We start from the raw sequence: 27,575 nt of genomic DNA, 5'->3' as shown, positions 1-27,575 counted from the left end.
GTGGTGAAATTTTTTTTGAAAAAAAAAATATATTTTGAAAAAAAAAAAAAAAGTTTTGGACTTTTGCTAATTTGTTTTGTTAGCTTGTTATTTTAGTTTGTTGTGTTGGTTCCTGTTTGCGAGGAGCTGAGTTCCTGTCCGGGAGGATCCGGTGTCCAGACGTTTTCATTGGTGTGACCAGAGTGATCCTGTCTGACCGGGGAGAATTTGGCACCCAGACATAATGCAATGGTCCCGTCTCCCGGAGACAGATAGAGGAGAACGGGGGTTTGGCTCTACAGGGGTAGGGGTCCCAGAAAGCAGTCCCCAGATAGAAGCCCTTAATAGTCCAATGGGGGATAGGAAGGCCACTTCCTTGGCCGAACTTAAAGCGGAGGTACATAAGATAAAAGAAGAGCTAGCCTCTGCTCGCCAGGATTGGGAGACAGGATTGAAGTCATGTACAGAGGCCAGTTCCCAGTCCTGGAAAGTTCCTATAGACCCAGAACAGGAAAGGTCTAGGGAACAGGCGCTTACCCAGTGCCAACAAGAGTCCGAGAGACTGACCCGTTTAATGGAGCAAGTCTCCTCACAGCTCAAGGTAGTTCAGGGGCAGGTAAAAGAAGGGCAAGCCCAGCAACAAGCTGTGCAGCACAGCGTTAAAGAAATAAAAAACACGTGCGGAGAACTATCTAATAGAACGGGGAAGGCAGAAAGCTGGGTGGTGAAACAGCAGGCACAAGAGGAACAACTGGAAGAACATGCCCAGCATTTCCAAAAAGTCTTGGCTACATTTAAAGGTATGGACCAGGATATGAATGAATTGAGGGAACAAATTGCCCAGCTAGGAAAAGAGGACTTGGGGGGAATAACCCAGGTGGTCGCAGCATTAGCCCAGAGGGTGGATGGGCTAGAGGGTCCCAGAGATCATTGTAGTGGAGTGGCAGGAGGGCAGCGGGAGGTTGCCCTATTACGTTGGCCAGAAGATTTTGAAGACCCCGACCCACCTCCCCTAAGTCAGGAAAGAAGGGGTAATAAACCCCGGAAACGGTTTTGAGGGGGATTTAGGATCCCAGGATGGGCAGCCCTTAAAGGTGAGGGTATGTCACAATCCTATCCCTAAAGTGTAGCTTTCGCCAGGGCAGGCTATTGTCAAGCCTGGTCCTGTGATCCGGAGGGCAAATCAGGGGGATAGGATTGTGACTAAGCCTAGGGAAAAACTGTCTTTTCCCTTTAAATCAGCCCCTGCAGAACCTTCCTCTTGCTTAAGATTCCCAGCTGGAGGGAATAATTAGGCTTCCCAAACCAAGCAAGCAAATTAAGCTGAAAGCTCCTCCCACTAAGAAGGCAGGGCAGGTTCACCTGAGTATGTTAGAGGCTGCTTTGAGTAGGAGAAAGGCAGTCTGCCCAGGACCAGCCAGTGGAAGGATCTCTCCCCACCAAAGTGCTTCAGAGCTGCCAGATTGGGAAATGCAGGAACTTGACACAGACCCTGGGGAAGAACCTATGGAGTTTGGAGAGCTTTCCAGTCTGTCTGAAGACACAGAAATGGACATCAGCTAAGTGGCAGGGCTGAGAGGTGGGAAGATTGGTTAATCCTTCTGGAGTTTAAAGGCACAAGCTGTGAGAATGAGGGTTTGTTTTTGAATGCCCTTGCAGGACTTGTGCTGGCCCTGCTTGTGTGAAGAAAGAAAAAAAAAACGTTTTTTTTTTGTGTTTATGATTCAGTTAGCTAGAGTAAGGCTAACTGGGGTTTTTTGCCAGGATTGATAGGAATACATGAGGGAAGTAATTGGGGAGAATTCACTTACCAACTAGGTTGGGTTTGTGGGGCCTTTACTGGCATTCTGTTAATCAGAAAGATAATTAGTGAATTCCTTTACTCCCCTCCCCCACCAACTCCTCTTGGAGCTGGCTGGAGACAAGCCTGTATGTCTGTAGGGCTTGGACACAGAGTGAAGCAAAGTGATTATTGATTCCTTCACCTGGATGAAAGTTTAGGCAAATGCACGTCAGTTTGTGTTTTAGGTTTCAACTTTACTTACCTGAACTGCCTGAATGAAGGTAAGAGTGAGAACCTTGTCTTACGGTTCCACTCTATTTTTGTTTATTTGAATTGGATTGTGTTGGGTTGCTCAGATCCTGGACTGCCTGTAAAGCAACAACACCAGTACCACTGAATAAAGTGGGTTTGAATGATTATGAAAATTGACTTTTGTTTTGTTTTGTTCCATACTTTGAGAAAAACCCAGCAGGACTTCTTACATTTAAGAAGCACGTCGGAGTAGCGCTGTGTGGCGCGGGGATATGAATGAGAGCCCCGTTACAGTCCCTCTCCCCTTTCCATCCAGCCTATGCCCCTCTCTCCTTTTTACACGATTTACTCCAGCTTCACTGCCCTCTTCATTTTTATCTCTCCTAAACCAGATCTAGAATCTTTGTCCCTCTCAATTTCTCTGCTGACTTCCCTTCCCATCTCATTCCTGTCTCTCCCCTTCCCCTCCTCTAATCTCCCTGCAAGCTGTTTCCTTCCTTTTTTCTTCTCCCTTCCCTTCTCCCCCTGTCCAGCAGTAACTCTCTTCCCTTTCCTTTCCCTCCTCCCCTCCCAGCAGCATCTCTCCTTCTCCCTATCCAGGTCCAGTAGCAGCTGTCCCTTTTTCTCCTTGCCCAGCAGCTTCCCAGACTCCTTTCCCTCCTCCCTTCCCAGCAGCATCTCTCCTTCTCCCTCTCCAGGTCCAGTAGCAGCTGTCCCTTTTTCCCCCTTACCCAGCAACTTCCCAGACTCCTTTCCCTCCCCCCTCTCCCCTCCCAGCAGCATCTCTCCTTCTCCCTCTCCAGGTCCAGTAGCAGCTGTCCCTTTTTCCCCCTTACCCAGCAGCTTCCCAGACTCTTTTCCCTCCCCCCTCCCAGCAGCATCTCACCTTCTCCCTCTCCAGGTCCAGTAACAACTGTCCCCTTTTTTATTTTCACCATGCCCAGCAGCTTTCTCCCCTCCCAGCAACTCTCCTTGCCAGCGCTGCGATTCAGTAAGGCAGCGCAGGTCCTTTGTTGGATCGCACCGCCTCTGAGGAAAGCGGAAGTTGCATCATCAGAGGCGGCCCGACTCAGCAAAAGCTCCAAGGCTTCCTTTTTGAATCGCTGCGTTTGTAAGGAGAGCCGCTGGGAGGGGATAAAGCACAGTGTGAGGCTCCCTATTATGTCTCCGGCCCTGCACGAATGATAGCTCCTCGATCTTGCCGGTCCTGCGCGGACCGGCAGGAAATTAAAGAAGTTGATCTCGCCAGTCCTGTGCGGATCGGCAGGAATTTTCTGCGGACCGGCACCGGTCCGCGGACCGGCGGTTGAAGAACTGTGCTCTATAACACTTCATATAAACTCCCTACTCTGCATGTCTTCACCAGCAGCAGCAACCTTCAAATCATTCCTGCTCTCCCCCCCCAATACTGTTTTCAAAATGGTACCTGCTAAACTAAAGTCAACATCATTGTAAAAATTCATCATAATAGCAAATGGTGTCAGCCCACTAACAGGCCAGCCCTATTTTCTTTTATAGCCAAATGTTACAATAGTGCTGGCTGACCAAACAGTGCCTGCAGAGGTAATCATTGAGGTTCTCTCATGTCTCTGAAGAGATAGGGTAGGAACATGGAGATGGTGGTCAAGGGCTTGAAGGAGGGAAGAGATGATTTATTTATTAAAGGGCCTTTTTATTAACTCCCTCTTTTACTAAGGTGTGTTAACCGATTAGCGCTTGCTAATCGAATTAGCGCGTGCTAAACGCTAACGTGTCCATAGACTAAAATGCCTTCCTCATGAGTCCCTATGTTTGCAAAAGACCTCATGCATATATTGCAAATTTTAAAAGTGCAAGGCATATGTATTGATGTACGATCTTGCATATTTAAAATTTGTGGTGTATATATGAGGTCTGGCACAAACATAAGGACTCCTGAGGAAGGCATTTGCTGCTGAAACATTTCTAAAGTTAAAAGTAGATGCAGACAGCTGAGCAAGGCAAGGGAATCCCTGATCGGCTGAGCCAGCAGGTCTACTGCTGGCTTAGCTGATCGGGAAATACCCCTGCCGTGATCAGCTGAGTGGCTGTGACTGGGGACCTCTGATAAGTACCCCATAATCAGCAGGAGGGATGCCCACTTCCTCCTGCCACTGACCCCTCCAATTACAATTGGCAGGAGGGATGTCCACTCCCTCCTGCCAACACTCCCCAAAAGTGGTGACACCACCGAATATCAAGGCCCCCTAACACCTCCCAAACTTCAATGCCCCCCACCCTGGCAATCACTGAATATCAAGGCTCCCATCCCAGCACCCCCAAACCTTCAGATGCCCACCCCTATACCCCACCCACCTTTTGGAAGAAAATCTAGCCAGAAGGATGCCTTCTCCCTCCGGCTGGCAGGCCTACCACTTCAAAATGGTGTGCCTTCCCCTTCCCAGTGCATCCCAGGATGCACCGGGGAGGGGCCTAAGGCCCTGATTGGCTCAGATGCCTAAGGCTCCTCCCATAGGAGGGGCCTTAGGCACCTGGACCAATCAGGGCCTAAAACTCCAATTGGCCAGATACCTAAGGCCACTCCCAGCTGATGGCAAGTGATCCCTCAATCTGGCGCCGGTGACATGGGCACTGGTTAGATAATCAGGGGTTAAGGCGTCTGTTTTTACAGACAGATGCAATTCTTTAAAGGACGCAAGTATGCGATTCACAGCTGTTTCTTAGGCAGCTGCTGAGACTATACAGAATCTGCCCTTAAGAGTCTAACATGATTTAATAGAAGGGTTTCTTCATGTTTTATAAAATGATATTAATACATTTGTACATTTATTTTATTATTATTAGTAGTAGTAGTAGCAGTAACATAGAAACATGATGGCAGATAAAAGCCAAATGGCCCATCTAGTCTGCCAATCTGCAGTAACCATTATCTAGTGGTAATTATGTTAAAAATCAATCTAAATAACATTTTGATGTAAAGAAGACAAGCCATTAAAATAAATATCATATTCTGTAACTAGAGCCTTTCAACAGTAAACATACTCTGCTTAAATAACTTACCTATTTTAGTTGCACTATAAACATTTTCAATTGGAAATACAACACCTAATCCATAGAGTAAAACTTTTGCCAGTGCCGGAATAAGCTGTGTAGTCGTAACTAAAATATTCACACAGTTTGACCTTTCGGGAAACATACAAAACAAAAAACAGATTAGTAAAGTAATGATAATCTGGAGAATATTATGTAAAAACCTCACAATGGTAGAATGATCATTTTTGTTTTGAATAAACATTTCAGTAAACCATAGTTACCTAGAATGAATAAGCGTGAGCGCTTTCAGTGCAAGCGTTAACCAGGAATCCGTAAGAGCTTCAATTTCAGCTCTTAACTGTAACCATGCTTCTCGTTTGGCTGGACCAAGCAGACCTGTAGTTTGAAATAAAACAAACCCCTGTGTAAAAGCCCAGTTTATGAAGGATTCACTCAACTGTCTTGGAGGCTGGTCAAATAAGTCATTTATTTATTCATTTTAAAAAATTATATACCGTATAACTCCTGTACAGTTTACATGATAACAATCATAAATATTAGACAGTACATACATATTCAAAACTTAAAAGGAACTTCTCCATAAGATCCAAAATAGGCTCCCGTCTAATGTTAAGCATAAAAAAATTTTAGATGCCTTTAAGAAATTGTTAAAGACATCTATTTTGTTGTATGAAATACACAGTATGAGATGCTGACCGTTGAAAACCTAAATTGTATTAGGTTGCTTGAGATTGATTTTTGGTATAGGAGAAGTGATTGGTGCTGCTATTATTGTTAGGCTTGTTTTTTATTTTTATTTTATATTGAATATTCTGTATATTTTTTATTTTTTGTAAAATGTTTGAAATGTTTGTAAAGCACTATTATGTGTACTTCGCCTTGTAAAAGGGGGATTATAAATTAACAAATCATAAACCATATTAAAGCACTTGCAGGTAATTACATCACACAGTATCCCATCATAAGAAAGCATTTACAAACAACTGCAAATGAAACCCAGTCATGTGCTTGAACTCTGTGCTGAGCTTATGCATTCAACTTCCTGATGCAATACAGTAAAAAATGTTTTGCTTCCACTGCAGTAAAGTAGAGGCTTAAAAGTTACTATGCACATCTTTGATTCATACAAATAAATTGTCTGAATGCTCATATACCTTTAGTAAACTTCAAAGTGCCTAATTTCAGATAATACCTTTCTAAGTACCTGTATGGTCTTCAGTTCCAGCCAACCACCAGCCAAATTATTTGAAGGCTTGTTCCTCTTTCTGGCTTTTATTTATCATCAGACCTTAGTTTTTTTTAAAGTCCTTGTGCTCTATATTCTATGTTTTGTGCAAATCGATAAACTTTTCTTATACAATTTTAAAACTTTTGTACTTAGCTTTAGCTATTTCTTCATTCTTTTTTAAACCTCGGGTAGGACCTTAAGGTTCAACCAGTTTCTCTCAAAGGCTTTTTCAAGAACGGGTCTTCTGCAAATAAGAGGCAAGAGTTGGTAAATGCATCAGTTTCATTGTTCTAAAACTCTTAACTCTTATTTGCAGGGGACCCGTTCTTGAAAAAGCCTTTGGGCGAAACTGGTTGAACCTTAAGGTCCTTCCCGAGGTTTAAAAAAGAATGAAGAAATAGCTAAAGCTAAGTACAAAAGTTTTAAAGTTGTATAAGAAAAGTTAATAAATTTGCACAAAACATAGAATATAGAGCACAAGCACTTTAAAGAAATAGCTAAAGCTGGCCTGGACCTTCTCGCCAATGTCAGAATTGACGTCGGGATTAAGGCTTCTGGACTGGCAGTGTGCAATCGCTGCACCCGCCTGCCTTTCCTATCAACTCCTTCCGTTCCGGGTGTTGCACTGAGCCAGGAGTCCCCTCCCCCCAACCGCTGCTGCTGGTTCGCCGCCTTCCTAGCAACTCCTTCTGTTCTGGGTGCCACGCTGCTGAGCCAGGAATCCCCCCACCACATACCTGCTGCTGCTGCTTCATCATCGTGTTCTCACAGCAGCAGCAGCTAGAGGTAATTAAATCCAACAGGCGGGCGGGCAGGCTTGGGGGAGAGGAGGCGGCAGAAGAGGACAGAGGCTGGAAGGCAGTGAGGGGAACATAGGAGGGAGAGAGGAAGGGACAATTGTTGGGCCTGAGGAAGGAAAGGAAAAAAAAGAAAGAAATCACCAGACAATAAAGGTAGGAAAAATGATTTTATTTTCAATTTAGTGATCAAAATGTGTCAGTTTTGAGAATTTATATCTGCTGTCTATATTTTGCACTATATTTGTCTATAGTTGTTACTGAAGTGACATTGCATATTTTAAAAAGTCATCTGCCTTGACATCTGTGCCCTGTCACTGCCTGTCCTATACCCTGTCCCTGCACACCACTAAACCACCAGAGGGGGGACAGGGTACAGAGCCTGGCAGGGAAGGGGGACAGGGCGCAGAGCCTGGCAAGAGTGTGAGGTTGGGTGCAGAATTTGGCAGGGAGAATTTGGTTCAGAATGCTTTTTTCTTGTTTTTCTCCTCTAAATCTAGGGTGCATCTTATGGTCAGGTACGTCTTATAAAGCGAAAAATACGATATCCTTTTTCTTAGATATTTCTGGGTCAGAAACCCAGAGCTCTGCTCGGTACTATGCATAGGTTCCATCTACTGGAGTCTCCGTCAAAACACACTCCAACCTTTCTAAACCATCCCAGCCCATCCTCAACTGAATGGCCATATATAGGACACAGACCGTGCAAGTCTGCCCAGTACTGGCCTTGGTTCTTCAATATACACCATTATTTTCTGATTAGTGAGCCTCTGTGTTCATCCCATGCTTTTTTTTTAACTGACATGCATATAATCGATTTAAGCATTCAAAAATTTCTTTGCACATTAAGTGCAATTCTACATGGTTGAGTCATATTATTATGACCATTGCCCACCTCAGATGTCAGGGATGCACAGCCAATGAACAGGTGCATGTCTCGTGTTTAGACATCATGGATATATGAGGTGGGATGTCAGCAAGTTGCCAATATAGCAACCGTGGCTGTCATGGGGAAAAATGCACAATTTATCAAACACTGAAAAAGACATGATCATTGGCTACCAGGCCAAGGGTGGCAGCATTTCGGAAAAGGTGGGGTTTATGAACTGTTCATGGGCTGCTGTAAGTGTACCATGAGTGAATGAATGGAACCTTTTTGATGACCCGCAGTGGTAACTAGGGCGGCATGAGTAAGGTGACCATATGTCCCGTTTTGAACGGGACAGTCCCGTTTTCGGATCCCCTGTCCCGTTGTCCCCACACACAGCTTTGGGATGCCCAAAATGTACCGTTTTCAGAGACAGCGTCCGGAAGCTGTGCGTGGGGACAATGGGACAGGCGATCGCTTCCTGTCCCTCCCCTGCCGCACCAAAAAAAAAAAATAAAGCCTCCCTCCAGGTCCGATTTAGGTCCACCGCCGCTGCTCCTCTGTTGCCACTACTCGAACCCGGAAGCCTTCCTTCCAACGTCAATTCTGACGTCGGAGAGGACGTTCCGGGCAAGGAAGGAGGGATGAAGGAAGGAGAGAAAACGGCAGAGAGGGGGGGGGTTGTAAGTAGAAGAAAGACTAGAGAGATAAAGGCCTGGACCAAAGGGGAAAGACAGGAGGCAGAAGCAGGACTTTGGGAGGTGCAGACAGAGGGGGAGAGCCCCTGAGGAAGAGCAGAGAGAGGCAAGATCATAACAGAGGAGGGAGAGAGAGAAAGGGAGGCCTGGAACAAAGGTACAAAGGAGAACTGAGACTGGATCTGGGGGCACTAAGGACATAGGAAGGAGGCACTGGGAGCACTAAGGACATAGGAAGGTACTGGAGGCACTAAGGACATAGGAAGGAAGGAGGGAGGGAATAGAAAGGGACAATTGTTGGGCCTGAGTGCAGAAAGAAATGAAAGATAGGATGCACAGTCAGAGGGAAACACAACCAGAGATGCATGAAATCACCAGACAGCAAAGGTAGGAAAAATGATTTTATTTTCAATTTAGTGATAAAAATGTGTCAGTTTTGAGAATTTATATCTGCTGTCTATATTTTGCACTATATTTGTCTATTTTTCTATAGTTACTGAGGTGACATCATTGAAAACCCCCCAAATATAAATAATTAACATTTTCTCTGCGTATAGGGTTCTCTGCTTTGTGGTTTTTTAAAAATTTTATGGTTACCATTATGAAATAATAAGATATTGTGTGTACATGAAAAATGAATGGAAGAAATTGGGAGCGGGGCTAGGGTGGGATTGGGGGCGGGGCTAGGGTGGGATTGGGGTGGGGCCAGGGCGGGATTGGGGGTGGGGCCAGGGTGGGATTGGGGGCGGGACTGAATATTAATAGATGTCCCGTTTTGATGAAAAAAATAAATGGTCACATTAAGCATGAGTCATCGATGTGAGAAGTGAATTGTAACTGTGCAGTAGGGTGGTCCACTGTAGTATGCAAAAAAATCAACCTTGTCAAATCTTGTCTCCACAAGGCTTATTTTGTCTTATTTATGTGTCAAATTTCAGTTTGATTAGACAATATTTAGAGGTCACCCCAGCATGCACTGTTTGATTGTGTGTTGTGTATGTAGGTGATTGTACATAATTAGTTTGTATGGCGTTGTCTAGTTTGCGATTTGCACCTGAAAACTGGCTCCTTGGGAAGTCAATCTGTCAGTTGTCAACTGCTAGACTGCCACATGGACTGGATGTTCTTGGATTGGTCAATTTTCATCACTATGACAAAGGAAAACCTTTACCGGAAAGCTATAAGTTGGTGTGTGAATCAGTGATGTCGGTATGGCATCAAGCCAATGGGAATTAAAGCTCCATACAATAATGTTGAACTGCTGTCTACTCTGAACACATATCTGAATAAAACTATTGCAAACAAGGCGCTCACAGACATTTCCAGACATCTATGGTTTCTGTCCGAGCACCTAGTAGCACTTGCCTTTTTTGATTGCAGAATCACACCAGAAACAAAGCTATAAATGGTGCAATACTTACAAGGTCCGCTGTTGCCAGACATTCCACAATATCTCATGTGTACAGTTGAAAAGGAACTTATGAACTTTGAGTCTTGTAACACAGAGAACACAGTCATTTTTTGATCTCTCGATTGAAGGAGGGTCAATAAAGGCAAAAATATTCCTGAAGAAACATCCCATAGAGTGGTCTGATAATCCAGTTTTCAGGAACTTTGGAATTGGGAATCCAAACTGACTATTGTTAATGATGCAGCAGAACAAGGGATAAGCCTCATTCAATGGCGATACTTTGACAAAAGCAGAAAGAACAAGGGCAATTTGTTTTTCGGCTAGTGGCCAGCTACCAAAATAAATTTCTTTCTGCATCAAAGGTGGCTCTTATGTCATAGACTGTTGATTATTTGTCGAATGCACAAGAATCACAATATACCCTTAAATTTAATGGTAGTTTTAAAAAACAGCGAGATAGTGTGACCCCTCACTGTCCAAACGAACCAGGGGATTTCCAGATGTGTCCAAAAAGACTGTGCAGTGATCCCTGTTATGAATGGGGCTTTAGAGCAGATAGATGGCTGGTGACTGCACCCATTCTCACAAGGGTTCATCCCAAAAAACAGATGCAATTTGCACATCCTTCATCGTATTCCTTTGGACTTGCACTGACTGACAGAGGGTTGCCTTCTCTGGTGAGTCACATTTTGAGCTCCATCAAATGGATGCACGTTGGTGTATCAGGTTGTGAAACCACCGAGAACAAACACCTGACAACCATTATTGGATATACACAAGCTGGGTCCCTTGATACCTCTGGAAGGCACTCTCAACTGATATGGGTATTTCTCCATCCTTGACGATCAAGTATATCTGTACATGTTGATGATCTTCCCTATGGCTGATGGGATCCTTCAACAGGACAATGCAACATGTCATACCACCAGAACTGTTCATGAGTGGTTCATATAGCATGACCAAGACTTCCAGCTAATTCACTAGCCTCCGAATTCCCCAGATCTTAACCCCAGAATTTGGGACCACCTCAACCAACATGTGAGGAGAATGCAGGTATTGACAGCTGGGAGCTTGGCCACTGATTGCCACTGTGTTCAGATAGTTGAGGGGTGGGGTTCTGGTGGAGGTCTTCAGCTGGTGAGTAGAGAATGACACGGTGGCGGTTTACCCGCGGCTACCGCGTTTAGCTGCGGGTAACCCGCCAAAAACGGGGAATGAAAATTAGCAGCCTCTGCGGGGACGGGGACAAGGCCATCACCGCCCCGTGGAGCGGTGAATGGTCTTGTCACCGCAGTGAGGCATAAAGGATCGTGCGGTCCCCGCAGCCCCCACCCGCATGCCGGCTCGATCATTCAACCAGCTTCCTCTCTCCATCTCACCTTAGTTTGCCGGCTTTCTTTTTCGGCGACCGGAACACTGCTCAGTATTCTGACCCAACCGGAAACAGGAAGTTGCAGCAGAGCAGAAGATTGAACTTTGAGCAGCCGCGCGTGCGTGGCTCTTTGAAAGCATGCCAGTCGCCGAAAAAGAAAACCGGCAAACTAAGGAGAGCTGGACAGCAGTAGCGTACCAAGGGGGGGGGGGGGGGGGGGGCGGCGGGAGGGGCGAAAAAGATAATGGCGCCAGGCCTTGGAGCACCGAGGCAGACCGCTTCTCCCCCCTCCCAGCCGAACCCCCGCTGACCCTCCTATCTCTCCCCCCCAAGTGAACCTTTCCGACCCTCCCAGCGAAAGCAGCAAACCTCCCTCCAGTAGCGTCGGCTTTCTCCTCCCTCTGCCGCATCACTGATGACGTCATCAGTGACGCGGCAGAGGGAGGAGAAAGCCGCGAAGGAAGTTTGCTGCTCTCGCTGGGAGGGTCGGAAAGGTTCACGGGGGGGGGAGGTGAGATAGGTGGGTCAGCGGGGGTTCGGCTGGGAGGGGGGAGAAGCGATCTGCCTCGGTGCTCCATTACCTTCTTCGGGCAGCAGCTGCGTTTACAATTCGCTGCTGTTGCTGGCTTCAGGCCTTGTTCTCTGCCGGGTCCTGCCTACTTCCTGTTTTCATGAAGACAGGACCCGACAGAGAGGAAGGCCTGAAGCGGGCAACAGCAGTGAATTGTGAATGCTGCTGCTGCCCGATGAAGTTCAGGACATCGGGGAAGGAGCAGGGAGAAATCGGCTGCTGGCTTGGGGGTGAGGGTAGGGAAAGAATCGTGGAAGTGGAGACATTGGCACGATGGCTTTGTGGGGGCTAGGGGGAGAGAGAAAGAAAGGAAAAAATAAAGAGGGGGGGCCAGGGGGAGAGAGAAAGAAAGGCAGAAATAAAGAAGGGTCAGGGGGAGAGAGAAAGAAAGGCAGAAAGAAAGAGGGGGACCAAGGGGAGAGAGAAAGAAAGGCAGAAATAAAGAGGGGGGTCAAGAGGGAGAGAAAGAAAGGCAGAAAGAAAGAGGAGAGCCAGGGGAAGAGAGAAATAAAGAGGGAGGCCAGGGGAAGAGAGAAAGAAAGGCAGAAATAAAGAGGGGGGGCCAGAGGGAGAGAGAAAGAAAGGCAGAAATAAAGAGGGGAGCCAGGGGGAGAGAGAAAGAAAGAGGGGGGGGGGGCAGGAGAAGAAAGAAGAAGGACCAGAGACTCATGAAATCACCAGACAAAAAGGTAGGAAAAATGATTTTATTTTCAGCTTAGTGATCAAAATGTGTCCGTTTTGAGAATTTATATCTGCTGTCTATATTTTGCACTATGGCCCCCTTTTACTAAAACGCAATAGCGGTTTTTAGCGCAGGGAGCCTATGAGCGTCGAGAGCAGCGTGGGGCATCCTGCGCTAAAAACCGCTATCGCAGTTTAGTAAAAAGGGAGGGGGAATATTTGTCTATTTTTATATAGTTGTTACTGAGGTGACATTGCATAAAGTCATCTGCCTTGACCTCTTTGAAAACCCGCGGAATATAAATGATAATTAACATTTTCTCTGCGTACAGCGTGCTTTGTATTTTAAAAATTTTATTGTTGGTAGATCATTTTGACTTGGCCACAAAGGTAAGGGGGAGGGAGGGAGGGGAGCTGCTGAAAGACATCTAGTAATCCTTGCAGGCTTGACTGTGCAGGGAATTATTTTTGTAAAATCATGTTTTGTTATGTGACTGGCATTATCTAGACTTTAATTTCTATGAATGAAAATGATATAAAATTACTTGCTTATGGGGACCGCGTGTTCCGGCTCACACAAGGAAGGAGGGGGTGAAAGGGAAAAAGTTTCTCTTCCTTGGAAATAGATTCTGAAGTGACCTCATCAAAGAAGACCAGCACCAAATGTACAAGAAATCCCTTAAACAATGTCAAAAGAGCCCAAAATAGAAAACTGCTACTGCCTTGAGACTCCATTATTGAAGGAATCAACTTGAAATCACAGAAGAGACAGGAAAAGGTTAAATGCCTCATGGAATCCTCAGGTACAAAACACAAACCAAATTGTGAATGAAATCAGAGCAGACAGTAAGAATTATAAAATTGATGTCATTATCTATCTGGAAAAAAAGGTGTACTAGAAATAATGTCTCAGCAATACAATTTTCAGAAGTTCTATTTGCTCATGGTAAGGGAGAAGAGAGACTGCTAGTGATGGTGGGGGGACTGATAGAAGATATGAAAGAAGGGTGGTAGAAAGGAACAGATGGTAAAGGAGGGAGGGAAGGGTGGTGGTGGAAAGGAATAGAACAGACATTGAAAGAGGGTAGAGAGGAACAGACCCTGAAAGGAAATGTGGAAGGCAGAGTGGGGAGAAGACGCTGGAAGGGAAGAAGACAGATGCCAGACTATGGGGGAGCGGAGGGAAGAAGATGGGTGCTAGACGGGGACGGTGACGGGGCGGTGAATGGGATGGCAGTGGTGGTGATGGGGCGGTGAAAGGGATGGCGGTGACGGTGACGTGGCGGTGAAGGGAACGGCGGTGACGGGGCGGTGCAGAGGATGGTGGGCCGGGGACGGTGCAGTGACGGGGACAGATTTTTTCCCCGTGTCATTCTCTACTGGTGAGCATGAGGATCCTTGCCAGCCAAAGTATTAATTTTTAATGTTTGTTTATGGATGGACAGGGAGAAGGAGTGTAATGGTGGAGAGAACATACAAGGGTCTACCCATTTTACCCCTGCCCCTCCCCCCAGAAGTTGCTTTCTGGCTATGCCATTGCAACAGATAAAACACAATTCATTGAGCCAAATGTTTTGAAATGATATTAATTTTTCTACCATGTTAGATACATTAACTGCAAAATAAAGTCTCCATCCAGTACCTTCCCCAAAGGTATTTTCTGCATTAGCTGTCTTAAATGGGATTTTATTGATTGATTGATTGGGATTTATTAACCATCCCAATCAATCATCCAAGTCAGTGTACAGCAAATAACAGTTTAATAAAAAACTTACACTTTTGTTAATAGCATAACAATTGTAAAATCATCAAATACTGTATAAGCATAAATGCAATCAATGAAGTAAATCTTACTCCTGGCAGAACTCTGCACAAAAAAATCCAAATTCTGTGCACAAAATTTGCAGATTCTGTAAGTTTATTTGACAACATGTAAACAATGTTTGCTAAGTATTATCCAAAATTTCAGTACAATTCAGTATTTTCATTAAATTATACTAAAGAACCTTCAAGTTTTCTCATTTACTCCCCTTATACGAAGATGCGTTAGATTTTTTTATTACCGGTCATGGCGGTATTAGTTCCGATAGTCATAGGAATTCAATGAACATGGGATGTAATACTGACGTGACCGATGATAAAAAAGCCTAGCGAAGTTTCATAAAAGGGTGGGGGGTGGGTGGGTGTAGTGACTTTCTTCTAGAAGAAAGTATCAAATTGAACAGTGAAAACCTTCTCTCTGCATCTATGGAGTTGGAGACAGCATTTATACAACTGAAGGCCATGCTACATTGTGAACCAACCCCTCCCCCCCCCCCGATACCTGTTATGATCAGCATGCTAGAAAACAGATCAAATATCAACAATTTGGGAGAATTTCCAACCAAAGACTGGAAGGAATGCACTTTGGACAACTTTTTGAAACCTCTTAGACAGGTTCAACTGGTCAGAAGGATGGTAGCAGGAGGTCAAAAACTATTTAAATGGCACAAAATGTTCAGGTTATCAAAGAAACAGTCCCATGGAAGCCATGCGATAGGCGCCTATCTTTTGTAGAAACGTGTCTAAGAAGATAGGCGCCTATCTCCCAATTAATTTTTTCCCCGATTATGAGCTTGTTAAAGCTCATTATTAAAGCCAATTTACTAATTAAGTTAGGTGCCTAACTTTAAGTCTATCACAAAAAATATTTTGAAGTGCTGTTCTTTATGGGTTTCTCTATGCTGAAACTGATAGATATTTGACTAGTTTTGTAGAAGTTATGCTGACCATAGCAGGGATCAGGGTTTTGGCTTTGGTTCACAGTGTACTGTAGAATTTCAATACCATCCAGTTTTTCATTCAAATTATAGTAGAGAAAACAAAGAGCCTTCAAGTTTTTCTTGCTTAGGCTATTTCCTTCTACAAGAAGGCCTTGAGCATGTGTAGATGCTCAAGGCCCAGCCCAGGCAAAAGGCAGGATCTTCGAACACTGGCACGTCTTATGCTGCATGCCGGTGCCAGATTGGGGTAAGGGCTTGTGTTTGGGCGGGCAGGGGCTGCTGGTTCGTGGGGAGGGGAGGGAAGGGGGGTGTTTGTGAGTGGGGGATGGGGTGATGCTGGTTCGCGGGGGGTGATGCAGGTTCTCGGGGGGGGGGGCGATGTCTGTTCTCGGGGGTGGGGGTGGAAGCGCGCCAGTAGCCTCGGTGGTGGAGGGAGAGGTGGAGCAGCGCTGGTGGCCTGGGGAGTGGGGGGTGAGGTGGAGCAGTGCCAGTGGCCTCGGGGGCGGGGAGGGGGGGAACGAATCAAGCGAGTTTCCCTTACTTCCTATGGGGAAACTCGCTTTGATATACGAGCACTTTGGTTTATGAGCATGCATCTGGAATGAATTATGCTTGTAAACCAAGGTTCCACTGTATTTCTGTTTCATTTATGAGCCCCTTACTGTACACAGAGCACTTATGCATGTTAACGTTACATTCATGTACCTTGGTATTACTACTCTGTGTGGCACTTACATTTAGGCATCAAGGCCCTGATTTTATAAAAGATGTCTACAGTTAGGTGCCTAGATTGGTGTACCTAGCTGATTAAGATGCTAAACTTAATTTTTTTAAAACTTTATCTTTATTAAAATTTTCAAGTATAATAAACAAGTAAAAAATTTGCAAAAGAATTGGAAACGAACTTTCTAAGTCACAATGACTATTTCAGGTAAAAAAAAACAACAACAGGAAATAATAGTAACTAATTATTTAGTCCACAAATATGATCCAAGAACAAAGAAAATATCAGGAAAATAAAGAAAAATATAAATTCTCAGTTGGACAGAATAGGAGTTAAACTGTGGAAGTAGCCATTGAGCCAATAATCACCCCTCCCCCTTCTCTAGCCACTATAAATTCAATCAATTGCTTCGGTTCAAAAAACAAAATATTTTTCCCCTGAAAAGAGACACAGCATTTAATAGGAAACTTCAATACAAAGGATGCGGTAACTAACTTAATTTTTCTTAATTGGCTTAATTAGTGCTAATTGAAAGCGCTATCAAAAGCCAATTAAAAAATGATTAAAAAAATTAATTAGTTGGTAGGTGCCTAACTCAGTAAGTGCCTACACTAAAGAACCTACCAGTACCTCCTGGCAAATGGGCATGATTAAGGGAGGATTTGGGGTGGATTGAGTTAGGTGCCAGTATTTTAGGAACACCCCCCCCGCCTTAATATATTGGCACCTAAGATATATGCGTCTACTGATGCCTAAGTGAATTTAGGCGCTAGGAGGTGTGATTCTACAAACAGTCTAACTTTGACTGACATGCAGTAGGTGCTCCTTTTCTAGGTGCCTACTGGGTTTTGCACCGTTTATAGAATCTGGCCCTAAAGGGTAAATTCTATAAAGTGTGCGTAAAGTTAGGCAGCTATAATGGCACACCTAGCCAATGTAGGTGCCTAACTTAATTGTTCAATAGATTTAATCAGAGCTTAAAATTGGCAACTAGCACCCCACAATTGACATAAATTGTACTTAATTGGATGTTAGGTATCTAACTTGGCAAGCACCTATCACTTTGAGGTGGGTGCCTATTATAAAGTAGGTGTGATTAGGAGCATATTGTGGGCGCAGGTACTTAGGTGAATAAAACCCTGGCATAAATAGGGTGTGCCCACAATTAGGATGCCTTGCGACACCTAACACCACTTATGCAGCGCTAAGTGTGATTCTATACAGTGCACTTAACTTTTATAGAATTGTGCTTAGTGTCACACTAGTTGAAGCAGATTTTTAGGCAGACTATATACATGCAATCAGGCCCTAAGATTACAGAATGAGGATGAAACTGAATAAAACTAGTTATCTCTTTCCACATGCCTACTTTTTTAGGTGCTATCGACTCATGTTTGAGTTCTAGCAACTTGATGAACATCATCAAGTTTTCGTGGCAGAATACAGACGTAGATTGCCGGGCTTTTCTTCTGCGCAGTATAAATTCGATGTTGTTGCTGTTGTCACATCAAATGCGATCCTCCACCTCACTGCTGCCCAGATAGGGCACATTGGTACATTGTTAGTCTGGCATCTCCACTGAAACTTAACTGCCTTGGGAGGCCCTGCTGGTAGTGAAACTATCAACGACATAGCTTTTAGCTTCTCAGATGCGCGCAAGCCCCAGTGGCACAACAAGCCCATGTACTATGACTGGAGTTTCATAGGCATATTTGGCCATAATTTTAGAAGAAACATTATCTATGAGTAGAACCGGCTGTGCATGCTGAAAAAACTCTAGAAAATCCACCCCCCCCCTCCTCCCCAATATGTGGCAATTGTTTATGCTTGGGAAGGGCACTTGCCTGCAGCCCTGATTTGATGTGCTCTTCCTAGCTTGGAATTTTCCCTAGATTGTCAAATCCCATTCAAATCTAAATCAAATGATTCAGGGTCAATTACAACAGTTCTGGCTTAAAGTAGAGCACAAAAGTACAAAAAGTCTGCAGGTCAGTTTACTTGCACTATTTTAATGTAGCACATTTGTTTTCAAGAAGCAATCATTTCCTGAGACAGCAGAAAGAGAAAAAAAAATCTGCAGAAAAAAATATGTGCAAAAAATTCTAAGGAAAACATTTTAGGGTTTTCACTTGAAAGTGAATATTTAAGAATCTTTAAGAATCTGACAAAGGTTCCACAATGCTTTTTGTGTAAGATTTTGCTTACATAAGTGCTCTTTACCTCCTGTATATTTTTTCCCTTTTGAAGCTCTAGGGCAGTATATGCAAACCAAATTTATGCATATTTATTGTGGATATCCTGAAAACCTGATTGGCAAGGGGGTACTCCAGGACCTAGTTGAAAAACTCTGTTCTAGGGCATTAAATCCTTAAGCAAATGATGCATTACTTGAAACTGTTTGTGCAAGCTGGCATATATTTTTACTTAAAGGAGGTCTATATTCATAAAACATAAATATTTTAAATGCTTATTTTTTACATTTGTTGATCACTACACTCATACTGGTTCACAGCAATTTACAGGAAATCCATCATCAATAAAATTGCACATCATCAAATCTGATACATATTATAGAAACATATTAAATCACAAACAATCAATAAAAGCTTTGTTACTTTTTGGTTCTACGTTTGCTCAAATCTTTAATCTACCTTAAAATTTAAACTCCACTTTCTTGCTTTTGATAATCCTGGCAGCCCTAATGCCTAGTTCCTTCCTAGAGAATGACACGGGGACAAATTTTCCCTGTCCCAGCAAGTTTTGTCCCTGTCCCATTCCTGTAAGATCTGCCTTAACCACACAACCCTCGAACACATGATTTTAAAGTGTTTGAGGCTTGTGCAGATGAGGACAGAGCTTGCAGGAACGAGGCAAGGATAGGAAAAGAGCTCTCCGGGATGGGACAGGAAAATGAGTTCCCACGGAGACAGGAAAAATTTGGCTCTGTGTCATTCTCTATTCCTTTCCTCACAAAGACTTGCTAACTAGCTAATTTTAGAGCATGGGTTCTCATCCCAGTCCTCCAGTCACACCAAGCCATTGAGGTTTTCAGGATCCCCACAAAAAATATTCATAAGATGCAGTACTTCCCCCCCCTCACACCGTATGCAGATATATTACTTGCATATTCATTATGGGACTGGCTGTGTATGTCCCAAAGACTGGGTTGATACACCCTATTCTAGAGAGATGCACCTTTATTCATTTCTGTGATCCAAAAACAAGACAATCAACCCCATAACAAATATGCAAAAGAAAAAAAAAAGTGGGGAAGAAACTGTACACATCAACCTAAGATAAAAGTGAAGTTTATTAAATACAATCAACCATTTAAAACCATACATGTCATATCGGACAATATATCGTAACCAATCTATCTTGCGAATCCTTGAGGATCAACAGAAGATAAATCAACTTTATGCATAGCTGAGCTAATCATTCCTAATTCTATTGGTACTGCCATATGTAGGGTTACCAGACATCTGGAAAAATCCGACTTTTCAAAACCCGGCAATTTGTCTGGGTTTTGGAAAGCCTCGAGCTCCTGCTGCGTTTGAAGGGTTTTCAACAAGTATGCATGGATGATGTCACACGCATCTGCAAATGCTGGAGGCCCTCCAGATGTGGCAAAAAAGAGGCTTTTGGGGGGTGGGGCTGGAGGCTGAACAGGGCGGGGCTGGAGGCAGAATGGGGCAGGGCTAGTGGCAGAATTGGGCAGGTTGGAGAAGGAACAAGGCAGGGCTGGGGGGCAGAATGGGACAGGGTCTTGCATACGTGTTTTCTTAAATATGGTAACCCAAGCCTCATCAACCTGCATCAATTGACTAGGCACTGGTGTCTCACAGCCATGCAAATAACTGGGTACCCCATTTTACAGTGTGGGGGCTTTTGGGGATTCAATTCCATCCTGCTCTCTGTCAGCTGACTGATAAGGTACCACACCACAGCATTGGTCTTTAATGTCAAATTCTTCAGCCCAGTTGGCTCTGCTGCCTCTCACTCAAGCTACCACAGAAGACCCCCCCACCCCAGCTACATTTAAAAGCTTTGGTATGCCACCTCTTCTAGTTGTAAAACATAGCCCCCCATCCGTATCCTGACTACTCTATGCTGATTTTTATTCAGCATGTTTATTTATAATCTTCCATTGACAGAATGTTTCCATTAAATTGACTGAATATAAAAACAATTAATAAATAAATCCTACTTATTTGTTATCCCAAAGCTGACCAGCAAAGCAGGGAGAGGTTCTGCCTCTTTCTCCTTTTTTCTTTAGAGTGCAACTCCCTCTCTCCCCCTACCTCAGTGGCCCCATATCCACGTGGAACAGTCAAGCAGAATTCTGTGGTTGCAGATGAGTCAGAGAGAAAAAAAGAAGAGCAAAGAACCTTATTGGAAGGTTCAATTAACTGGCATTAAATTGGGTGCTAGTCTAACACTTATGTCAGCAGACTCTGACTTTCCAAATTCAACAGATGATCAGGAAGATTTCTTGCAATTGAAGCAGTTTGCCGCCCAACCTACTTGTTCTGACAGCAATCTTGAAGCACTTTGACTTGAAGAAAATATCCAAACCCTTGTTGTGGTCCTGGAGCAAAAGTGGGAATCCAGCTGAGCCAATGTTAGTAGCTCTAGTTGTGGCACAGTGAACTGCACAGGTCTGGATTCAGCTTCAAGTTGAGCTGGGTTAGACTTGATTATTACATAAATCAGACCAGATCAATCATGTCATTCAAGTTCTAAAAGAGCTCAAACTGATTGTGAAACATCAGGGACATCAGGGATGTCACCAGGGACGTGCCAGAGTAAATCAGGGCAGTAGAAGGACCCGAAGCAGCGTGTGAAGACTGCTGCACATGCTGCTTAAATCGCCGGGTTCGTAGTCGGGTCCGCGGGAAGGGAAGGGAAGGGGGGGGGGGCGGCAAGGACTCTATCCGAGTAAATAAAAAACTCTGGGGAGAACGGCAGAGACCGGCCCTGTACTAACTCCCGTGGACAGGGGGAGCAGGAAGAGGTGCTGATGGACAGGGGGGGGGGGAATGAAGGGAGGCCTGCTGGACAGAGGGAGCAGGAAGAGGTGATGATGGACAGGGGGGGGAAGAAAGGGAGGCCTATTGCTGGACAGGGGGAGCAGGAAGAGGTACTGATGGACAGGGGGGTGGAAATGAAGGGAGGCCTACTGCTGGACAGGGAGAGCAAGAAGAGGTGCTAATGGATGGGGGGGGGGAAATGAAGGGAGGCCTACTTCTGGACAGAGGGAGCAGGAAGAGGGATGATGGACAGGGGGGAAAAAGGAAGGGAGGCCTATTGCTGGACAGGGGGAGCAGGAAGAGGTGTTGATGGACAGGGGGGGAAATGAAGGGAGGCCTACTGCTGGACAGGGGGAGCAGGAAGAGGTGTTGATGGACAGGGGGGGAAATGAAGGGAGGCCTACTGCTGGACAGGGGGAGCAGGAAGAGATGTTGATGGACGGGGGGAGGTAAAACAAAGGGAGAAGGGCTGCTGCTGGATAAGGAGAGCAGCGAAGGGGTGCTGGTGGACACAGGGGAGGTAAAAAGAAGGGAGAATGGACAGGAAAAAGCGGCTAAGGAGACAGAGAGAAAGAAATAAAGACAGACACACACATATATTCTAGCACCCGTTAATGTAATGGGCTATAAAGCTAGTCTGAATATAAACTGCTTAGGCTATAAGCAGTATATACCAGCAGTTCCCAAACTGTGAGCTGCAGATTATTCTTATATTAGACATCTTTTACAACCTTAAGAAATTTAAAAGTATATAGAAATAAAAATACTACAATTGAATCTTTAGGTTATTCATTAATTACTGTTTTGATGTTTATGGGTGATAAAACAGTTTGTTTTCTGTTATCGTGTGAATGTAATCACCATGGGGACTACATTATGCGTATGACTAGTGCGCATGCCTAGTGTCTTTGCGCATAGCTAGTGATCTCTATTTGAATGTAAGTAATCAGTGGATTGTTGGAGCAAACCAGCTGTTATACTCGTATTTATCAAACTTTACTGGTAAAATAATAATACTAATGTAAGTATTTTACTCATATATTATTGTTGAGTAAGCATCTTTTTGTGTAAGTGTCTAGTTCTGATAAACAATTAAAAAAAATTGTTTCAGAACCTTAAAAATGGACAAATTTTTTTATTGAATTTTAATATGCATACAACAGAATAAAATGAAGAGCATGTACCACAAGCGAGTAGTGGGTGTACAAAAAAAAGAAAATATCATAAATGTGACGGTAGTTATTTAGACTTTGACTTCACGTCAACAAATGTTAATGGAGAAGAAAGACCACAATGTGTAGTATGTTTGAAAATTTTGGTGCCGTACTGTATGTTTCCAAGTAAACTGAAGCGTCATTTAGAAACTAATCATTCACACTCGATTAATAAAACTCGTGACTTCTTTATCTGAAAATTAAAAGAATTAATAGGATAACAGCAAGATACATTTTCTCAGCATCTGTCAATACCAAACAATGTTCTGCTAGCCTCATACAAGGTTGCATTTAGGGCTCCTTTTACTAAGCTGCATTAGGGCTTTAACGCGTGGAATAGCGCACGCTAAATTGCCTAGCACGCTAGACCTTAACGCCAGCATTGAGCTGGCAATAGTTCTAGCTGTGTAGCGCGGGTTTAGCTCGTGCTAAAATGCTGCATGCACTAAAAACGCTAACGCAGCTTATTAAAAGGAGCCCTTAGAGTTGCTAAGTGTAATAAACCCCATACCATTGTGGAACAACTGATTCTACCTGCTGCTATAGATATGGTGAACATTATGATCGACGAATCTGTGGGGAAACTACTTTCAAATGTACCTTTATCTAATAATACTATCGGTCAGAGAATTCAACATGTCAGAAGACCTCAATGACCAATTGATTGAAAAATTAAAAGAAAGGAAATTTGGCTTGCAGTTGGATGAGACCACGGATAATAAGGATGCACATTTGATTCCTGGAGGCTATACAAGATTGCTTCATGGAGCAGCTTGTTAGAGAACCGACGAGAGGAAATGCCACTCTGGATTTAATCCTAAATGGACTAAGGGGACCTGCAAAGGAAGTGGAAGTAGTGGGACCGTTGGGAAACAGTGATCATAATATGATCAAGTTCAAGGTTGAAGTAGGCATACCGAACGGAAAGAGAACCATAGCGACATCTTTCAACTTCAGGAAAGGAAACTATGAAGCAATGAGGGAAATGGTAAGGAAGAAACTTAGGAACACTTCCAAAAAATGGCAAACAGTAGAACATGCCTGGTCTTTTTTCAAAGACACAGTGAGCGAGGCACAAAATCTGCACATCCCCAGATTCAGAAAGGGGTGCAAAAAGGGTCGAACAAAAGACCCAGTATGGATGACTAAAATAGTGAAGGAAGCGATAGGCAATAAGAAAAATTCATTCAGGGAATGGAAAAAGGACAAAACTGAAGGGAACCAGAAGGAGCACAGGAAGTATCAAAAAGAATGTCACCGTGTGGTTCGAAAAGCCAAAAGAGAGTATGAAGAGAGGCTAGCCAGGGAGGCACGAAATTTCAAACCGTTCTTCAGATATGTTAAAGGGAAACAGCCAGCTAGGGAGGAGGTAGGACCGCTGGACGAAGGAGACAGGAAGGGAGCGGTGAAGGAGGAGAAAGAAGTCGCAGAAAGACTCAACATGTTCTTCTCGTCTGTATTTACAAACGAAGACACAACCAACATACCGGAACCTGAACAAATCTTCAATGGAAATCAAGCAGAAAAATTAACATCCATGGAAGTGAGCCTTGATGATGTACACAGGCAGATAGAAAAACTTAAAACTGACAAATCCCCGGGTCCGGACGGAATCCATCCCAGGGTTCTGAAGGAATTAAAGGAGGAGATAGCGGAACTACTGCAGCAAATTTGCAACCTATCCTTGAAAACAGGCATGATCCCGGAGGATTGGAAGATAGCCAATGTCACGCCCATCTTTAAAAAGGGATCAAGAGGTGACCCGGGAAACTACAGACCAGTGAGTTTGACCTCGGTTCCGGGGAAACTGTTCATCGATGTGTTCTTTAATCAGTATTAAAGAACACATCGATGAACATCTGGAAAGAAACGAACTTTTGAAAACAACCCAACATGGTTTCTGCAGGGGGAGATCGTGCCTAACGAACTTATTGCACTTCTTCGAAGGAATTAACAAACGGATGGACAGAGGAGACCCCATAGACATCATATACCTTGATTTCCAAAAAGCCTTTGACAAGATGCCTCACGAACGTCTACTCCGGAAACTGAAGAACCATGGAGTGGACGGAGACGTACATAGATGGATCAGAAACTGGTTGGCGGGTAGGAAACAGAGGGTAGGGGTGAAGGGCCACTACTCGGACTGGATGGGGGTCACGAGTGGTGTTCCGCAGGGCTCAGTGCTAGGGCCGCTGCTATTTAATATATTCATAAATGATCTAGAAACAGGCACGAAGTGTGAGATAATAAAATTTGCGGACGATACAAAACTATTTAGTGGAGCTGGGACTAAAGAGGAATGCGAAGAATTGCAAAGGGACTTGAACAAATTGGGGGAATGGGCGGCGAGATGGCAGATGAAGTTCAACGTTGAGAAATGTAAAGTATTGCATGTTGGAAACAGAAACCCGAGGTACAACTATACGATGGGAGGGATATTATTGAATGAGAGCAACCAAGAAAGGGACTTGGGGGTAATGGTGGACATGACAATGAAGCCGACGGCACAGTGCGCAACAGCCGCTAAGAAAGCAAATAGAATGCTAGGCATAATCAAGAAGGGTATTACAACAAGGACAAAAGAAGTTATCCTGCCATTGTATCGGGCGATGGTGCGCCCGCATCTGGAATACTGCGTCCAATATTGGTCTCCGTACCTTAGGAAGGATATGGCGTTACTCGAGAGGGTTCAGAGGAGAGCGACACGCTTGATAAAAGGGATGGAAAACCTCTCATACGCTGAGAGATTGGAGAAACTGGGTCTCTTTTCCCTGGAGAAGAGGAGACTTAGAGGGGATATGATAGAGACTTATAAAATCATGAAGGGCATAGAGAGAGTAGAGAAGGACAGATTCTTCAAACTTTCGAAAAATAAAAGAACAAGAGGACACTTGGAAAAGTTGAAAGGGGACAGATTTAAAACGAATGCTAGGAAGTTCTTCTTTACCCAACGAGTGGTGGACACCTGGAATGCGCTTCCAGAGGGAGTAATAGGGCAGAGTACAGTACAGGGGTTTAAGAAAGGATTGGACAATTTCCTGCTGGAAAAGGGGATAGAGGGGTATAAATAGAGGATTACTGCACAGGTCCTGGACCTGTTGGGCCGCCGCGTGAGCGGACTGCTGGGCATGATGGACCTCAGGTCTGACCCAGCAGAGGCATTGCTTATGTTATGTTATGTTCTTATGATTTGTTATGTATGTTTTGTAGATGGAAATGCCATTGTGGAAGAACTTCTTTTTTGTGAAAAAAAATAACTACAAGTGCAAAGGCTCAGGACTTGTTTGAGATCCTAAATATATTTATGACTGACAATAATTTAGAGTGGACAAAGTGTATTGGGGTCTGTACGGATGGTGGTCGTTCGATGTCAGGTCGTTATGGAGGATTACAAGCACTTATTCGAAAGAAAGCTCCGGCTGCAATGTGGACCCATTGCATAATACATAGAGAAATACACACATCAAAGCATTTGAGTCTTACATTGAATTTGGTCCTAGAACACATGCTAGATGTGATAAACTTTATAAAAACTCGCCCAGTAAAAGCAAGATTTTTCAAAAAATTGTGTGAAGATATGGGAGCTGAAAACACATCTTTGTTATACTATTGTCACTCATGCTAGCTTTTTTGTGGCAATATGTTGGCCCGTATATTTCAACTACGACAAGAACTCTACATTTTTCTTGAAGAAGAAAAACACGAGTATGCCAAAAACTTTGTAGAGACAGAGGGTTTTTAAATTTTTAAAAAATTTATTTATAATTTTTACAACAGTTCATTTTCCAGAACAGTAAAGAATGGAATTTTACAGTCAAACACCATTAGGAAATCATTATTAAATTAAATATTAACTATTTCCATCTAACCCACTTTAAGAAAGGGCTAACTTCCTTTTTATTAAACAATATAACTCAAGAAAAACAAGAATTCTCCTTAAACAACTAGGGAAATACTCCTCTATTTAGGTGCATTAATAGTACAACTCCTCAAAAATTAAATTACTAGGTTTTATTTTGTTCATTCATATTCAGGAAACTTTCTAGCTGAATAGAATCTCAGAAAATAAATTAATTATCTTGCAATTGTACAAGGCACTTGCATGGAAACTTTAAATAAAATGTGTCTCCAAGAGCCAATACTCTGGGTTTTAAAGAAAGAAAAGCTTTCCTCCTCATCTGGGTAGATTTAGCTACATCTGGAAATATTTGTATTGCATCCCCCCAAAACTTCACTTGTTTATTTCGAAAATAAGTCTTCATAATTAGACTCTTATCTGTTTCATTAAGACACGTAAATAGTAATGTAGACTGATTCAGTATAGTATCTGAAGAATCTTCTAAAAATTCTGTAAGATTTAAATCAGTTGTTACCAATTTGTCTAGTCCTTTCTCAGAGCCTACTTTTTTCTTTTGTGGGATATAGTAACAATTTGAAATAGGTAAGGAATCTGTGTTTGGAAGTCCCAAAACCTCTTTTAAATATTTACGAAGTAGTATTTCTGGCGAGATAAGGTGGGTTTGGGAGAAATTAACCAATCTCAGGTTTCTAGACCTAAGTAAGTCCTCCATATTTTCAAATTTTGAACGCATAATTTGTGACTCTTTAATAACAGAGGTAGATACCTTCTGCAATGTGGAGATTTGAGACTCTGAGACCCCCAGACGCTTATCTAGAATTTTCAAATTTGAATCTACATTATTAAATTTCTTAACAACCTCCGTGGAAAATTTTTTATTTTATTTTGTAACTGATATTAACATCCCCTGAACTCTAGAACTAATAAGCCAAATATCTTTTAGGGAAACATCCTGCGGAGGTTCCAGCGGCCCCTTCTTCTTGCAATAAAACATGAGGCATAGGTTGAAAAATAAGAGTTGAAGATTCCAAATGAATTGAGTCACTTTTAGTCCCTACTGGAACCACTTCAGTACCAGAAACACAGGAGTCTTTAGGTGGGGGAGGAGGAGTTCTCTCTAAGGGACTAAGCGAAGCTCCCGATACGGTATGTAAATCCCCCACTGGGATAGACATACCGTTAGACTGTAGAATATGACGATCCATGGCTCCAGACACTACCGGTGTAGAGCTTTTAGGTTTAACTTTCCGTTTCACCATTACAAAATAAGGGGAAAGGAATATGGAAATACAATCACCAAAAATAAAACT

General features: G+C 43.5%; 1 protein-coding gene across 6 annotated transcripts in view; it reads right to left on the bottom strand.

Annotated features, from left to right (window-relative positions):
- EYA1 (EYA transcriptional coactivator and phosphatase 1) overlaps positions 1-27,575 on the bottom strand; it is a 329,665-nt gene that overhangs the window by 58,142 nt on the left and 243,948 nt on the right. For all 6 annotated transcript variants that reach the window (XM_033934041.1, XM_033934043.1, XM_033934039.1 and 3 more), the window contains 2 exons: positions 5,308-5,422; positions 5,054-5,175 (listed from right to left, as the gene is read on the bottom strand). In XM_033934041.1, the coding sequence (XP_033789932.1) occupies positions 5,054-5,175; positions 5,308-5,422 (237 nt within the window). The remainder of the gene's footprint in view (positions 1-5,053; positions 5,176-5,307; positions 5,423-27,575) is intronic.

This window comes from Geotrypetes seraphini, chromosome 2 (genome assembly GCF_902459505.1).
Source record: "Geotrypetes seraphini chromosome 2, aGeoSer1.1, whole genome shotgun sequence".
Lineage (NCBI taxonomy): Eukaryota > Metazoa > Chordata > Amphibia > Gymnophiona > Dermophiidae > Geotrypetes > Geotrypetes seraphini.
This window is presented reverse-complemented; position numbering and strand designations above follow the sequence as displayed.